Here is an 18,186-nt window from a genome sequence, read left to right as displayed (position 1 = left end):
CTGAGGCCACAGGACGTCCAAGAAGAATGCGTGACCAAGCTCTCTTGTTGGTCACCAGTTTCTATCCTCCTCTTCCTTTACTACTGGACCCACATAAAGACTGTGGTTCCCAGCATCCCTTGCAGATAGGCAGGGCCTATGACCCAGTTCCAGCCAACGGGATGTGAGTGGAGGTTGAAGGGCACCACTGCTGAATCACTCCCTTGAAAGGAACGGGCATGCATGCACCTTGCCCAGTTAGGATGCAGATGTGATGGTGGGAAGTGCAGCAGCCACTTTGGTCCCAGACACAGAAGCCACAGGTTATAGTGACAGAGCTGCCCTACCAGCCCTGGGCCACAGGCTTCTGGGCTGCTTTGTGAACAAGAAATAAAGTTCTATCTCATTTGAAGTATCGTATTTTTGGAGAACTTTAATGGCTCACTAATAGAGATGAGGGCCTTCTCAGTCGGGGGACAGATTACGAGGGAGAGAGCTCAATGGGGTCTGGAGATGCTCCGGGGGCCGGGAACAAAGGAGAGGCAGAGTTGGCAGCCCCGCCGCACACCCTGCAAGCTTGTCCCCCCCACTCTCCATCTTACCTCTCTCCACCCGCCCACCACAGCCCAGGCCCGGGCCACTTCCTACGCTGTGTGCATGCCAAGTGCTATGCAAACACCCTTTCTCACATCTGGAAAGGCCTCCTCTCCGCCACCCACCCCAAGTCCTGCCCATCCTTCCCTCCAGGAAGCCGGCTCTGTCCGGTCTGCTTCTCTGAGCTCTGCGCACTCACACATCCTGTCTGGAGGGCTCAAGGCCCACGGGAGCCCCTTCCCCAGCCAGGCCTGGCCCTCCAGCTGCACAGACCAAGCACAGCGCCCACCTCTGCCCACCCTCCCCAGGAGCCTCAGTGTTGGCAGGTCAGCCTGGAACTGCAGCCGGCCATACGCGCTCGGCATCTCAGGGCCGAACCGCAAGCGACCAGGCCAGAGGCATTCATGGGTCCGGGGCCAGGACAGGCAGGGAGCCCCTGCGGGCTCCAGGAACCCTTGCTGTCCACGCAGAGAGCAGCGAGGGTGGGAGCCCTGGGCGCGGCGGGGGCAGGACCCTCAACCCTTCTGCACCTCCATTTCCCGGGGGCGGTCACAGCAGGGACGCCTGTCACTCAGGGCCACTGTGGGGAGTGAGCTCTGGCATGGAGAGGGCCTGCACACAGCGGCACTCAGTAAACGCATCCTCGCTCCCTCCACCCTTCCCTCCCTCCTGAACATCCTGGCAGAGAAGCTTCTCTAGAGCTCTGGGTCACGTCCATATCAAATCACCACGACGAAGAAACAACTGTCTGCTGGTTCCCCTTCCGGCTCCCATGCCCCGTGCCTGCCGCCCTCTCTGGCCTGCTCCAAACCCCGCTCTTCACCCCATTCCCCCTCCCATCACCCCCACAGCTGTCATCACCCCGGCCTGGGCAGCGGCCTCCCCTCGCTGGTCCCTCCCGTTCCCCGCACGCCCCAACCCACTCTGGCTGCAGCCCTGGCTGTGAGTCACTGGGGCTGAGCATGCAGAGGAGGGGGAGGGCAGGGCGGAGCCTGGGGCCCCCCCGGGATCATGGGGACACGTATGCACAGAGGGGCATATGCACACGTGTGCAGGCTGTGGACATCCACGAAGCAGGAGGTGGGAAGGGGGGAAGGCAGGGGAGGAGGCAGAGGTGGGCTACTCCTCGGTGCCTCTCATTCACTTCATCAAAGGGCCCCACCAGCAGCTGCCACACCCCCATAGTACGGACGAAGAACAGAGAGGTGAAGTGACTTACCCCTGATTGCACAGCTGGCCAGCACTGGCACCCATATTGAAATCTGGGACCTAGACTGGGTCCCTGGCAGTGGCGCCAAGGAGATAGGTCAGAAGTCAGGTCTACGAGGGAGGGGGCGAGAAGCTCAGGCTGAAGGAAAAACCCGTAGCAGAGATGGGTGCACGGGGCCGCAGGCCCAACCCAGGAGCCCTGGCCCGAAGGAGAAGGGGTCTCCAGGGCCTGCGCAGCCAGAGACAGCCCAGAACAGGAGGCGCCGCGAGGCTCGACCCTCCTCCCGCTAATTCACTCCAGGAACCAGAGGATGTACGTTCTATGAGGAAACGAAAAGGCAAATTAAGGTCTAGGAGCAGAAACGTGGCCCCGCAAGCCTGGCCCACCAGCTGGCTGGAGGGACACACAGGCCAAGGAGGGGCTTTGCCGGAGGCCCAAGGGGGAGCACAGGGACCCAGGGCCCAGGAGGGCTGCGGGAGAGGGGAGAGACGCTCCCCCATCCAGGGCAGCTCTGTACAGGCTGACTGGACACCCCCGCAGGTGGCTAGGGCAGTGTGGGTCCGCGGGGACGAGAAATGCGACGGAGGCAGAGCCACCCTCGAGCTGAGCCCACTGTGGACAGCAGGAGCCAGGTGTGGGGTGGAGGGGGGAAGAATGCCCCGAGGCGGGGCCACGACTCATCTCACAAAGGCCAGCACGTGGCCTCGTGAACACAGGGCAGGGGTCTACTGCCTGGAAAACAGGAGGCACCAAGTAAGCATGCGACAGATAGAGGGACCATTTAGTGAGAACCAACCATGAGGCGGTAGTGGACCACAGTGGGCAAGAGAACAGGCTCAGGTTGTTATCCTGATAACCAGGAACAGACTCGGCCAGTATACTCCCTTCCCTTCACCTCCTCTGCTTTTCCCACCCGAGATGCAGATACGATGGCTGGAGGCACAGCAGCCATCTGGGGGCCATGAGGACAAATGCTAAGACTGGCCAAGGGGGCAGCTACAAGGAAACTGAATTGCTGATAACTTCCTTAGACTGTGTACCACCCCCACTGCTGCACTCTCTACACGAGAAAAATGAATTGCTACATGGGGTTCAACCACGCAAGTGTCAGGTTTCTTCTGTCTTGTTCGGCCAAATTCAATCCCTAGCTGACACAGCATAAAATAATGCTGAATAATTTCATTAGACAGTTACTCTTAATTTAATTCTTTTCAGTGCTGCTGATTACATCAAAAGAAAGTCTCAGATCAGGGCTAGTAAAGTCTTGAACACCTGTGCACACTTGCTGTTTTCCCTTTTTAATAAAGCGATAGCAGGCCTTGGGCTCTGAGCTTCCTCTGGGCCGCGGCATCCAACTAGAATTTAATAACATTGCTTTGTTTCCACTGAATTTATTTTTATGATTATGAATTCTATTTATGGAAAAGGAGGCTTGTTTTCTATTTGTAGTAGTGCCATAAAAGTTCCCTTTTAAATAAATGTATTTAAGTTTTTAAAAAGTAAATTTACTTAGAGAAAAACAGTAACAACACAGTCAGAGGGAGTGTGCGTGTGTGCCCTGCACTTCGGCTGCTGGGGACTGTCTGCTCCTGAGCTCCGGGTAGGCTGAAGGCTGGGGGCTGATCTCCGTTGTTTGTCCGGCCTGGGGCAGGGAGTGGACGGCTGGACCCCGGGCGTCGGGAATCTCTAAAAGGTGGAGCTCAGAGTCGTGCGCTGGGAATCAGGTGATGAGATGGGAGCAGGGGTTTGAAGCTGTCCTGGTAACCAAGCCACTAACTCAAAGTCTCAGCTCCCTCCAGCCTGTCTGTGTGAGGCCCCGACTTCAAAAGCGGGGCCTCCAGGAGCAGGCGTGACCTTTTGCTAATTAGCTCGGGCTGTTTGCTCTGCGGCCGCCAGCTGATCTCTGGACAGCAGCTCTAACTCTAGCCACTGCTGCCTGTCACCATCCGGCAGATAAATAACTCCGCTCCTTGGAGAGAAGGGGGTGGGGAACCATGACAGCTGGAGGGCTGGGGGAGGGGCAGGGATGTGCAAGAGGGGAGGGGGTGGGTCCCGACGGTGCTGGGTGGCCAGTCACCCTTAGGTCATGCCAGCTGTGCTGGGGAAAGCATCACCCCCGTTTCTCAAAAAGAAAACCGAGGCCTAGGGAGGGGAGGGGTCTTACGGGGGGGGGCTGGGGTGCCAGCTCTGCCAGCTCCCAGATCCCCCTCTCACCCACCACCCACAGCCCAGGGCCACTCGCTGGGCTCTGTCCCTGGTGCTGAGCAAGTGCCGGCACAGAGCTGGCCCTGACAGGTCACCTGGGGCCACCAGAACACTCAGAAGGTTCCTTCTGGACTCTTTAGTCATTGCTTCAATATAAGACACTTCTAAGGACGAGGTCTTAGGACCAGGAAACGGAGGAGGAAGGAGGCAAGAATAGACCAAGAAAGTTCAAGTCGCTGAATGACAAAATGTTCTATCTGGAAGGGATCTCAGGAACAACAGCCCAACCCCCAGGCGCCTGGAGAAGACCTAGTGCAAGGCGTGGGCTCCCCCGCCAGACCCCGCAGGAGCGCCACCATCTGCTTTGCCACCTGCCTGCTCAGGTGGGGCGGGGCTGGGAAACGTCCCATCCATTCATCCCACAAACATTCATTCAGCGTCTGCCACCCGCCAGGCTCCCGCGGAACACGCAGCCTGGGGCCAGTACAAGGGCTCCAGGGCCAAGGCAGGAGGGGGATGCCCCCCGGCCGTGGGGGTCCCGGACTAGCTCGGGTGAGCCCGAACTTGACGTGGGCTGGGGAGAGCGGGCACCTCGGAAGGAAGGGAAGAACTAACATTTATCTAACGTGATGGGCCAGAGACGCTCCCATTTCATGCTGGGGGGGCAAGGGGTGATACCCCTTACTGTTTCCTGAGCGCCTACTGTATGTACACCAGGCGATTCACACATCCCACTGAACACTCTCCGTAAGGGAGAGATTATTATCTCTACTTTACCGATTTAAAAAACGTGAGGTCATAAGCGAAGTCAGCCAGAAAGAGAATGACAAATACCTTATGATATCACTTACGTATGGAATCTAAAATACGACACAGGGACTTCCCTGGCGGTCCAAGGGTTAAGACTCCACGCTTCCAATGGAGGGGGCGCGGGTTCGATCCCTGGTCGGGGAACTAAGGTCCCACATGCCACACAGTGCAGCCAAAAATTAGTAAGTAAATAAAATGAAATAAATAAAGTACGACGTGAACTTATCTACGAAACAGAAACAGACTCACAGACACAGAGGACAAACTCGAGGTTGCGGGGCGGGGTGGGGGAGGGATGGATTGGGAGTTTGGGATGAGCAGATGCAAACTATTACATAGAGGATGGATAAACAACAAGGTCCTGCTGTAGAGCACAGGGAACTACACTCAGTATCCTGTGATAAACCAGCATGGAAAAGTATATGAAGAAGAACGTATATGTATAACTGAGCCACTCTGCTCTACAGCAGAAATGAACACACCCTTGTAAATCAGCTATAGTTCAATAATTTTCTAAAACGTGGGAGGCCAGAGGTAGCGAGTGACCTCTCCAGCACTGTACATCCGAAATTCAGCAGAGTAGGGTCTGTCCGACACCAAATTCACTCCAAAGACAGACGGACCTTGGAGAGAGGATATTCCAGGCAAAGGTACCACCATGAGCAAAGGCACAGGGTAGGAAAGGACTGAGCGGATGCCAGGGCCTCAGCTAAACCCGGGCTGTCCTGCACCTTCACGGCCGTGCCAATGGCCTGAGGTCAGCACCCCCGAATCCACCCAGCCGGGCCCTAAGTGTACACTCTCTACCACAGCCCTGGGCCTCCGGGGTGTCCCGTCCACCCCTGCGTCACGCTCCACTGCTGTGTGGTTCAGTCTGGACGCCCATGGGGGTCTTAGGCTACTGTGTGGTCAGAGCTGCCCCCACCCCAGACTGTCCTATCTTCTCAACTTCTCAACAAATCCATGGAGAAGGTTCTTGGGGACCCCACCATACTTCATATGGGAAACTAAGGCCCACTGAGGGGCAGGTGCCGGTCTCAGTCACATGGAGTCAGAGCCCAGCCCACCCCCAACCCCGACTTCCTGGATGATATCAGCTAAAGAGACGGGGGGCCACGGGGCAGCATGAACTGCATCCTCACACTTCCCTCCTGCTAAACCTGGAGGTCCCTGGAGGGACAGGGGTCTCCACCCACCATGCCCAGGGTCTGGCAAATGGCGGGCACTCGATGGCCGTCTGGAGAATGACGGAAGGAGCAGTGACCAGGCGGCTTAACCCCGTGACCCGGCCCCAGCCCAGCGCTCCGCCCGCGCCTGCGCTCTGACCCTCACCCGCGCCAAGCCTGCCCGCCCCCAGGGCTTTGCTCGGCCGCTCCCTCTGCCCGGGACCCCTGCGGCCTCTTCTCCTGCCGGTGGGCTCCTCTCCGTCCTCGATTCCTCTTCAGAACCACCTCCCCAAAGCCTCACTCGAAAGCCACGCTGAGGAGCCACGTGCCGGAGGACAAAGCTTCACAAATCCCCCGACGCCTCCTGTCACAGTCCGTTAGAGTGGGCAGAGCATAAGACCACCATCACTTTAAATGAACCCAGTTTACAGGATTCTGTAACAGCCGAACACAGCAGGCAACAGTCTACTGCAAACACCCAAAACCTAAAATCCACTTTTCAAGGTACCGTGTCACTTACCAACAGCACCTCCTGCTGGTTCAGTGAAACATTACAACCCAGCTCTATCAGACGAGGAAACTCCCATTCACAGCACCTGCCTAGGAGCCAAGTTTGAAAACTGCTGAGTCAGAGTCCCAGGACCACACGAAGTCCTTGTGGCCTGGAGAAACCCGAGATACGGTCGACAGAAGAGGGCATATCTGTGATTTCTGAACGCACTGAAGGAGAACAGCTTGTCCAGCGACTTTCCAGCTGGAGGTGAGACTCCAGCAGACACAGCACAGCTGGTCACGAACACCTGGCCACTGGGATGGCAGCTTCAAGCCCCATCACTCACTTAGGTATTCAATGCAGCATCTCAGATAATTTTTTCCATATGAGCCTGTCTTCAAATATACACGGAGTCAATATTAACATATATCGCGCTGCAGCTATGGCTTTACGCTCCAACACGTGACGCCGCATCTTCTCCCATAAAGTGGTGGAAGACGAAATCGCTTTTACCCCACAGAGCATCCCCTGACTCATCGGGGAGGATACTGGACAGGCCTGAGCACGGCCACTGCCTACTCAGACCATTCTCGGGTCCCCTGAAACCCCCCGTCCCTCTTGTTGAGTCTTAGGGAGCCCCTGCAGCCTTTGCCCGTTTCCTCTGTGGGCTGGGCAGCACCTCTGAACGGGAGCCAGACCCTAAAGGCCGACTGTTTTCTGCAGGAACGGCCGAATTTCCCCCCACCCCTTCCAGGCCGCACCCATGACCCAGCACACCTGCCTCCCAGGTCCTTATGAACTGGCCCTGCCCCCCTTTGCCGGGACAGCCAATGAGCAAGGGCATCCCTTACCTCCGGATCAGGGCCTGCCGATGACCTGGCCTGTCTGAGAAGACCAGGCTGGTGTGTTCCTCCCCAAGGGGGTCGTAGGCATCACATCCTCGTTTCAGGACACAGAGGGAGAGCACGGGTCCAGACAAAGTGCAGGACACGGTGTCACCAAGGCAGCTTCCACTGTGTGGAGACAGAGGGGAGAGGAGTTGAGAAGGGAACGGGCCTTTCGGAAGATCCCATCTACCCGAGCACAGGGGGAGTCTCTGCCCTGTGTGTGCTCACTGTGTGGGTAACAAAACGGAGGGCAAGCGAGGAGCTGACACAGAGGCAAGAGATCAACAGAACTTCGCGGTCCAGACCGGCTGGGCCCGTGGTCACTGCTGCGATTCCAGCCCATTCCACCCTGCGGTGGCCCCGGTGTCGGGCAGGGAGCCCCAGGAACAGAAGCCTTCGACCCCCGGCCCGGCTCTGGCTGACATAATGAGCTTGTGACCTCAGCAATTCAGTTTACAGCCCGAGCCCCCTCGCCTGCCCACCAGGTGTGACCGATCATCTATCCTGGCTCAGCCCCAACCTGCGCTGAGCGTCCTCAGTGCCGAGGACCTTCCACGCGCCTCATTTCACCCTCACTCTTCAATCACTCGATCCCCACTTTGCAGGTAGGGAAACTGAGGGCGAGGGGCTGTCCTCTTGCGGGGGCACACAGGGGAGATGCAGTAAGGAGCCGCGTTTGGACAAAGCCCGCGGCCACCATGCCACCGCTCTCTGCCTGTTTCCAGCCAACTCGAGGGCAGCACCACCTGGTTTGGGGCGAGGGGGTGCCCAGAGGAAGCGGCATCTTTGGGACAAGGGGGATCCCGGGAGTAGGATGGGGGCGCTCCGGCACACCTTCAGCCCCTGGAGGCCCGGCAGTGACCCTCAAGGGCCTGGGCAGGAGCCGGATCCCCACGCAGTCTGCCTGCGCCTCCCATCCCCCCACTCGGAAGCCCCCCAGGCTCCTGGGCTGGGGGTGGGAGCTGAAAGGGAGAGGGAGCCTGTCCTGTGAGTGCAAATAGATGAGAGAGTGGCGCATAATTACCTAAAATTGTTGGTTAGAAGCGGATGTAAATAACCAAAAAAATATGTGGGGAAGTGGGGGGAATGCTCATCAATTAGAGTTAATTACTTAACAGCTAATTGAAATAATAATGAATGTATTTGAATATGCTAATGAGGCTGAACCTGCCTTGGAAAAGGTAATTGGAATAAAAATAGAGAGGACGCCGGGCTCAGAAGCTCCCTGAAGCCGGGCCCCCCCGCAGGATTCCAGGCTGAGACCGCAGCCCACGGACCCAGAGGGCCACATCCCTTCCCACCCCCAAGGCCTTTGCCCACCCTGGCTGCCCACCCAGAGTGCCCTCTGCTCTCCTCTCCTGGGTCCCGGTGACCCTGACAACCCCAGCTCGGCCTCCCAGCTGCCCAGAGCCAGCAGAGGGGCTGCCTCGCCCCACGAAGCCCCGGAGGAGAAGCAGGAACGCACGCTTACCGAGCGCCCACTGTATTCCCAGCCCAGCTTCGAAAAGAGTCCCGCATTACAGACGAGGAAACAGCTCGGGAACCCCAGGCACCCTACCGTCTCGGCCGGCACCGGGCAGGGCCAGGGCCCGGGTTTCCGGCTACCCTCAGACATCCTAGCAAAGCTGTCCGAGGCGGACCAGTGGCCCCCATGCTCCCACGCGTGTGAGCAGAAGCCGGGCCACCGTACGGGGAGATCCGCGGTCCCTGGTCTGCGCGTGGGTCCTGCGGTCTCACACTACCTGAGCTTTCACTCTCCGTCAGCATCGCTTGCAGACCCCAAAACCACTCGTGTGTGCGCACACGCTCACCGCACTTGGCTTTAACCCAGCCCCGCATCTCGCCCTGCAGCCGCCGCGCAGGCCAACCAGAGAGGCCACAGGAGCCCAGGGCCGGCTCCCACCCATCTGCCTCTGATAATACCTCGTCTTTCCGCAAACGGCCTAGAGCATCACCCAGGTGTCACCCCTTGTGCAGGCCCACTAGCTCCCACGGACCTGGGGCCCGGCGGGAGGCCTCTCCAGGGCTGCGCCCCTTCCGGGGTCAGGCTGATTGCACTGATTTCCGACGGCGCCTGCGCTGCTGCTGGAACTCTATGGGCCTGAACAGCCCATAGATACTGCAATCGCGGCACCTGTGGTGGGAGGAGCTCAGGTGAAGCCGGTCACAGATCCGAGCCTCGGCCCGGGAGCTGCCCCGTGCGGCAGATCGGACGAGGAGGTCCGCGGTTCGGGTGGAGCGGCTCGAGCGGGAGACACGGGGTGGGGGAGGGGGGCCAGGTGGGAACCGGGCACGTGATGGAGACACGCTGACCGGTGGGTCCTCGACAAGCCTCGGCTCCCCCTCCGAAGAACAGGGATGATGGTGACCACCTCTCACCGGCCACTGCCCAGGTTGGTCTGAACCCACAGGCCTGAGGGCTCCGAAAGCCCCAGAGACCACCTGGGTTGGAGGGGTCGAAGGTGACGAGCCCCGCTAGCAAAGTGTACACACAGGGATGCTGGGGGTTCACCACAGCCCCCAAAGACCGCCCAGGGACTCCGAGTCTCCCTTCTATTGAGAAGACACCTGTGCAGGGCTTCTGCAGGTGGGAAAGCGAGGCCCAAACCCTCCATGGGGTTGTCAAGGGGGCAGAGAGCACGGGCCCCGAGGCTGTGGCCCCATCACAGAGACAGGAAACCTGGGGCTCCTGGAGGCCAAGGGACAGGCCCCAGGTCACACGGCGGGGGATGGGGCGACCGAGGCCCCCCTTCTAAGGTGCACGGTGCGCACGATCGGGTGGCGGCCCAGGACCCCTGCCGCGTCCGGGTGCCCCTCGGGCGGCAGAGGCAGCAGCTGGTGGGGGGCGGGGGGTGGAGGGGCCCAAGTCCCCCGCTTCCAGGAGGAGCGACTCATCCCCGGCGGACGTCAGTCTGGGTGAGGGGGTGGGACAAAGGAAAGGCCCCAACTTGGCATTTGCATTTCAAACACTTCTATCAGCAAAACAAATAACAGTAATTATACCATTTGCATATTTTGCGCAATGATTGTTTAGCGGGGGGGGAGGGGCTCCTGCTGATGCCAGCAGCCCGGCCTCCCCGCAGCTGCACCCGTGCCCCCCCTTCTCCACGCCACATCCCCCCGACGAGGCCGGGGCGAGGGGGTTCCGGGGGGCGGGAGGCGCCCGCCCTGTCCCCGGGCCCGTCCCACCTGTCAGGAGCCAGGCCCCTCACCTGGGACGCGGGGTGCCACTGGCCGCTTTGGGGCCCTGCAGGGGCGCAGTCAGCCCCCCGACCTGCCAACCTCAGGCCGGCCGGGCTCCTCGTCCAGCCCCCGGGCGGCTCCTCACGCCCCGCCACACGTGGCCCCTCAGGCCCTCCCCCTCTTCCTTCAGCCCCAGCACCAACGACCACCCGCTCCTGCCCCGGAGCCCCGTGGGCCTCAGCAGTGGGGATGCCGCCCCCAGGCCCCTGCGCTCCACGGCGCCTGCCGGGCTCCTGGTGTGCACCGGGGGCTGGGGAGGGCTGCCATCCTGGCGCTGACCCTACGGAGGGGGCACGGTGGGGGGAGCCCCCAACTCAGGGGCACCGTGGGCCAAGGGGAACGGGGCCGGAGGACAAGGGAGCTGAGCCGGCCTGCCCAGGCCCCTCCCCAGCCGCTGCAGGGGGTGGTGCCTTCCCGGGGTGCCCCGAGCCGGGTTCTCAGCTCCCTCCTGCCCCCGGGGGACCTCGGCAGGGCTCCATCCCTCTGGACCCCGCCTCCCTCCTCTGCCCAGGGTGGCTGGACAGAGAATGGCAGACCCCTCCTGCCCCTACCTCAAGGCTCCAGACGGGGCCCTTCTGGGGGGTGGGGGTCGTTCCAGGCTGGGGGCCACACATGGAGGGAGCGGGTGGGCTAGGGTTCGGGTTCGGGTTTACGCAGGGCAGAGTGGGCCCTGCTGCCCCTCCGTTCCTGCCCCTCCGTTCCTGCCCCGCCTCTCCTGTGCCTCTTTCCAAGGGACAAAAAGCCCGGGAACGAGAACGGGAGACTGTAGGAAGCCCAGCCCCTGGCAGGCCTGCAGGGAGGACAAGGGGCACGAGAGGGGACAGGTGTGGGAACAGCTCAGACAGCCCGGGAGAGCTGAACCCTGCCAGCCAGCACCGCGTACGTGTGTGTGCGCGCGTGCACACGCGTGTGTGCCCGGCAGAGTCCCCGGGGCCAATGCTGGTCCTTCTGTCTGGGTCAGGAAGCAAGGCAATGCACTCTGCATGCCTGACCCCTGCAGCTCAGTCTGGGGAGCTGAGGAGGGGAAGGGGCACGTCCCCCCACCCACCAGGGCTTGGGAGGAAGGGGGTCCCACAGGCCGTCCCACTGCTCTTCCCTCCCGTATCTCTGCCCCCCACAGCTGGGCCAGGGCCCTTCCCAAAGACCACAAGAATCAACCCCAGAGCCACTGCCCCTTCCCCTGAAGGGCAATCATGACAGCAGAGAGACAGCCATGCAGTGTTCCCCGGCCCCACGAGGTGGGAACTGCAGTCGTATCATCCCTGGTTTCCAGATAGAGAAACTGAGGCTCAGAGAACTGACATCCCACAGAGGAGCCAGGACCTGTGCTGGGTCTGCCTGACCCCCTGCTTTCTGCAGGACATGCTCCCAGTGACAGCACCAACAGGACAGGTGTCATTTGTGCCACCATTCTGCAGACAAGGAAACTGAGTCCCAGAGGCATGAGGAGACTGGCCCAGGATCACGCAGGATACTCCTCAGCTGGCCTGACAACTCTTTGCTTTTGACTTAGTCAGGCAGAGGCAGCGAGGGACGGGTTAATTACAGCTCCCCGGCCGGCTGCAGACAGTGCCACCTCCCCTCCTCCCTTTAATCTCTTCCCACTCCGCCCAGACGAAGGGAATCCAGGCTTGGAAGTGCAAATGAGGCCGCTTCCCCCTTAAACTGCGTGCAGAATTAACTCCTCGCTTCACATCCCACAGCCCCACAAATTCCGGATGGAGTAAACAGTTAAATATGAAATATTACACTATAGAAAAAAAGCTAGATGAAAACAGAATTCAATAGTTAGCAGTCCTGAGGAGGGAGAAGGCCTTCCAAGCTCTGGAGAAACAGAATAAATTGTACAAGAAAAGAGAGACAGATCTGACCATATAAAAATAAAGGAGGACTTCCCTAGTGGTGCAGTGGTTAAGAATCCGTCTGCCAATGCAGGGGACACGGGTTTGAGCCCAGGTCCGGGAAGATCCCACATGCCGCGGAGCAACTAAGCCCATGTGCCACAACTGCTGAAGCCCACGCACCTAGAGCCTGTGTTGTGCAACAAGAGAAGCCACCGCAATAAGAAGCCCGCACACCTCAACGAAGATTAGCCCCTGCTCCCCGCAACTAGAGAAAGCCTGCACGCAGCAACAAAGACCCAACGCAGCCAAAAATAAATAAATAAAATAATTTAAAAAAATAAATAAAAATAAGGGAAAAGAACATAAAAAATAACATTTTAAAACAAGCACAACATACTTTCATAGTATGTATTCATAGTACATGTGACAGAGAAATGATAACTTCATTATGTAAAGAATTCAAATTGATTAGGGAAACACTAACAATGTATAAAAAAATGGGTAGAGAAACAGACACAAAGGAAGAAACACAGTTGGTTAACAAATATATGAGACAATGTTCAACCTCTTGCATAATTAGGGAAATGCAAAATTTTTAAATTACATTGAGACACCATATAGGCTCATCAAATAAACAACGATCTAAAAACAACCACTACCACAGAAACAAAACAAAACAAACAAGAAAACACCTAAAGATAATAGCTAGTGCTGCTAAGGTAATGGTGAAACTGGCACAATTCTTTTGGAAAGTCATTTGGTAATACAGATAAAAAAGCTCTGGAAGGGCTTCCCTGGTGGCGCAGTGGTTGAGAGTCTGCCTGCCGATGCAGGGGACTCGGGTTCGTGCCCCGGTCCGGGAAGATCCCACATGCCGCGGAGCGGCTGGGCCCGTCAGCCATGGCCGCTGAGCCTGCGCGTCCGGAGCCTGTGCTCCGCAACGGGAGAGGCCACAACGGTGAGAGGCCCGCGTACCGCAAAAAAAAAAAAAAAAAAGCTCTTGAAGTGTGCATAGCTTACAGCAGACAAGATGCTTAATGGTGAAACTAAAACTTTCCCTTTAAGATCAAGGACAGCACATGGATGCCTGCTACTACCGCTTCCGTTCAAAACTGCACTAGTGGGCTCCACCATTGCAATAAGGCAAGAAAAAGAAATAAAAATGATATGACTCAGAAAGGAGGAAACAACTCGAGTTATTCATAGGCATTACATAAAAAAATCCCAAAGAATGTATAAATACAGCGATGGATGACAGAGCTTAGAGTGCAGGATATAAAATCCATATACACATGTAAACTGGATCTCTCTGCATCTGTAATAAGTAGCAAACGAACATTTATTAAAATTCAGCGCTGCAAATTGATCCGTAGAGTCAATGCAATCAGTCAAAACCCTGGCAGACTTTTTTCTTTTTGTGGAACTTGACAAGCTGATTCTACAATTTAGATGGAAGAGCAAAGGGCCAAGAATGGCCCTAAATAAGAAGAACAAGGTTGAGGGTGGGGGTTTACTCAATCAGATAATTTATTATACAACCACAGAAACTGAAATAGTGTGCTCGTGATACAAGATCAGACAAATGAACCATGGATCAAAACAGAAAAAAGCTCAGACACTGAACTAGGAACCAGCCCTTGATATGACAAAGAAGACACAGGAAATCAACGGGGAAAGGAAAGAGTTGTCAATAAACTAGACATTTATCTGGGAGGAAAGAGAAATCAAACCCCTACCTCACACCACACAAAAAATCAATTCCAGGTTGATTACAGACCTCAGTGGGAAAAGAAGAACTATATATTTAAGGAGATAACAGAAAAATACATTGATGACCTGGAGGAAGGGAAGGTGTTCTTCCTATGCACCCATACAAGAATATACTGATAAAACTTTATTCCGTGAAAATGAAGAATTCCTGTTCTTAAAATATAACATAAAAAGAAAAAAAACACAAGCCACAAATGTTAGAAGACAGCCATCTTCTATCTATTCCGAGGAAATGCTATTCCATTCCGAATCTATGGACAACTCCTACAAATTAACGAGGAAAATACAGGCATCTCAATAATAAAATGGAGAGAGGTCTCGAAAAGGCATTTCATAAATGAGGACATCCAATAAGCCTCCAAAAAACCAAACCATAAGAGATTCTCAACTTCATTATTCATGAAGACAGAAAAGCTTCAGAAGTCTCATGAGTCGTGTTGGGGAAGCGACGAAGCAGGAGGACCCTCATCCTCTGCTCTGGAGGCCGTTTCACCATCACTTTGGGAAACAGCATGACGTGAAGCTGTACATTCCGAGCTCAGCCGTTCCTCCCCAGGTGTAAACCTCGGACTATGGTACTCACACAACCAAAGACACACAAAGAGGTTCATCACAGCCCCAAACTGGAAACGAGTCTGATCCAGTCCTAGAATGGGATACTCTCCAGCAATGAAAATCCACCCTTGATGAACAGATAAACAGCCCCCAAATGATGCTGACCAAAAGAACGGGGTCAGAAAGACTGGGTATGAAATGATTATCTTTAAGTAAAGTACAAAACGGGCCACCCCAGAATGCATTGTTGGGGGACGCTGATTGCTACATTCGGGAATGAAAAGAGAGGGCTGTATCAGGGAGAAGCTCTTGGAAGGGCCCCCCGAGGGCTGGTGATGTTGTCTCACACTCTCTTAACCTTGACTGTGGTTGTGCAGATGTCCACACAGTGATCATTCTTTCCATTGTTCATACATGTTTTTTGCACTCTTCTGTACATACTGTTCATCACATCTGACAATATGAAAGAGTCAGAGGGGTGTGGGAGGAAAGTCCATCCCTGGGGCCAGCTGTCCTCCTCCCAAGAACCTATCTATCATAAAGAAATAATCCCAAAGAGGAAAAAAATGTATGGCCAAAGATTTCCACTGCCACTTAATATTGAAGAGAAAAAAAACTGGAAACCACCTAAGTGTTCCATGCGAGGAGAAGGACTGTAAATCAATTAGCGCACCCCCTCACTGAACACTGCACCAGCGTTTTAATAACGCTGATGAAATTCTGCAGCTTGGAAAGCGCTCAAGGTCCGTGAATGACCAGAGACAACAAGTTCATTCCAAGACGACAGAAATATGAACATATACCTGCAAAACACATGTTCAAGGGTGTTCTTAGCAACAGTATTCAGAGCAGCCCAGACCGGAAACAATGTCCGTCAGTGTCAGAAGGGACAGATGAATTGGGGTGGCTCCACACCTGGGAATATTATACAGCAACGAAGATGAAGGAACCATCACATCCAACAACAAAGTTATGTGAATCTCACAAGTGAAACGTTCTGTAAAAGAAGCTAGACATAGAGAGTATATAATCGATGAGTCTGTTTACACAATGTGCAAAAACAGACAAAACTATGCTGCTAGAAGCCAAAATCGTGGTCACCCTTGGGCGGGGCAGGACCCCGAAAGGCCAGGAGGCGACTTCCGGGGGGGTTGGTTAGTTCTGCCTCTTGACGTAGGTGCTACGTATACGTCATGAAAAATTCACTCAATAGTAGCTTGGGATCTGTGAGCTTTTCTGCAGGTAAGTTACATTTCGACTTGTCACAAGTGTTTTTTAAGGGTGATTGATACCAACACGCTGTAGCAAACCCTCAACCTCAGAAGAAAAGACCAGAAAGCCATTCTCCAGAGCGCTGACCTGCTCATCTCTGGACGGTGGAACCACGGTTCATTTCTCCTTTGAGCATTTTCCTAATTTGCTTTTGTGAAAAGATAGATATCTTTTTTTTTTTTTTTTGCGGTACGCGGGCCTCTCACTGTTGCTGCCTCTCCCATTGCAGAGCACAAGCTCCGGATGTGCAGGCTCAGCGGCCATGGCTCACGGGCTTAGTTGCTCCGCGGCATGTGGGATCTTCCCGGACCGGGGCACGAATCCGTGTCCCCTGCATCGGCAGGCGGACTCTCAACCACTGCGCCACCAGGGAAGCCCAATAGATATCTTTTGAAAATAAAAAATAATTGGGAAATAATACATTATTGCACGTATTTAAATGCTAGGCAAAAAAAAAAAAAAAAAAGTGCCTGTGCTAATGAGCATTTTGCAATCCAGAATGGCCTCACGTTTTCCGCGTTGTGGGAAAACTCAGGGCTGACGCTAGCGTGACCAGGACCCTCACCCCATGTTCTCGCAGCTGCAGCCCCGTCATTCCTCAGCAGGAGGCTGACGTGCTAATTTTCTGGGCAAAGGCAGAGAGACCTCGGAGGGTGCGGCGCAGTAAGGAAAATTGCAGCGAAGGGGAGGCCGGCATATTCGGGAGGCATCAGCCCGACGAGCTGTACATAAAGCCATAAATTTGCTAAGTGCTTATTAGAAATATGAAAATGAGGCTTGAAATTTGCTTGTCTGCCTGAAACGAAGGCTGAGGTTCCCTCAGACTCTACTTGGCTAAAAATGTGGTGAGCTGTTCCACTCCAGGCGCAAGGTAAAAAAATCCATCTAGACAGACGTGAGCTCCCTAGAAGAGCCCGTGGCAGCGTCCGCGGCACACCGGTAAACACTCCTCGGAAACGGGCCGGAAGGTCGGCCGGATCCCCCGCGCCCTCCTGCCATCTGTCCGGTGACTCTGGTTCCTCCCTCGCGGCGGTCCAGGACCGCAGCCCCAGTGTCCGGCCAGCTGAGCTCCACTCTGGCACCGAGGACAAGGGCCCAGGGACCGCCCACGGGGCACTGACTCCGTTCCAGGCCTTACTCACTCATCTTCACGCCTGCCCTGGCAGGTGGCCCCCGCTTCGCAGCCAGGCTACAGGTGAGCACTGAGAAGCAGCGAGCGACCTGCCACGATCCCGTTCCCCACCGCGCCGGGCAGCCCCGGGCTCAGGCGGCCTCCCTGCGGGACTGGCGCCCGGCAACCATCTGTTCAGGCGAAGCTGCTGAATGGTGACAAACACCTTGCCGCGTTTGCAACGGCAACACTGATAAAAGGCGAAAAAAAGACACGTTCCCAGGAGAATGGGGGGTGGGGGGAAGGGGGACATCCTTGAAAGGACCGGAAATGAACGTGCCCGCGTGAACTGTGCTGCTCCCGCTGAGAACCCTTTTGACAAATGAGACAACAGCCTCGGGGCCCCTGGGCCCCTGGGAGGTCAGCTGGGACGGAACCCAAACACTCCCACCCCGGCCCGCCTTCGCGTGGGCGGGTGGACCCCAGAGGCTCAGCTCCATCGCACAGACGGGGCAGCAGGGGCTCAGCGAGGCCAGGGATTGGTCTCCCGCCTGTGCACTCCCCCACCACCCAGACACCCCCTAGCAGGGGAGGAGGGGGCAGAAGGGGCAGCTGTCCTCGACAGGCAGAGGCCTCAGGCCCATCTGTGCATCCGTGGGTATAAACATAGGCAGGAGACCCTCCCTGCCGCCCCGACGCAGCACCTCTCCCGCCAAGAGGAGTGGGGGCTCCTCTCTGCGGTGCCCAGAAGGACCATCACCCTGTCCTCTCCCCCTGCCCTGGCTTACAGCAAACTCTCCCCCACCCCATTTCTCTGGTCGCTCACACCACTGCCGGGAAGCCCAGATCAGAGAGGGCAGGGGCTTCTCCAAGATCTCAAAGCAAATGGCAGTGGGCCTTGGACCCCAGCCTGGGCAAGAGCTCGATGCCACCTCCTCCAAGAAGCCTCCCCAGCCTGCCCCGCATGAAGGAGCCAGCGGATCGCCCCAGGCCACGTCTGCAGAACCCTGTCCTCTGGCAGTGTTCTCACCTCTCTGCTTCTCCACG

At 56.4% G+C, this 18,186-nt stretch overlaps 1 protein-coding gene across 1 annotated transcript in view; it reads right to left on the bottom strand.

Annotated features, from left to right (window-relative positions):
• Positions 1–18,186, bottom strand: part of LOC115848698 (uncharacterized) — a 65,567-nt gene that overhangs the window by 21,245 nt on the left and 26,136 nt on the right. Inside the window, exon 4 of the mRNA XM_030849581.2 lies at positions 7,309–7,470. Coding sequence (XP_030705441.2) covers positions 7,309–7,470 — 162 coding nt within the window. The remainder of the gene's footprint in view (positions 1–7,308; positions 7,471–18,186) is intronic.

The sequence above is a fragment of the Globicephala melas genome, chromosome 15, assembly GCF_963455315.2.
Source record: "Globicephala melas chromosome 15, mGloMel1.2, whole genome shotgun sequence".
Lineage (NCBI taxonomy): Eukaryota > Metazoa > Chordata > Mammalia > Artiodactyla > Delphinidae > Globicephala > Globicephala melas.
Note: the sequence above shows the minus strand (reverse complement) of the source record. Positions and strands in the feature narration are given on the sequence as shown.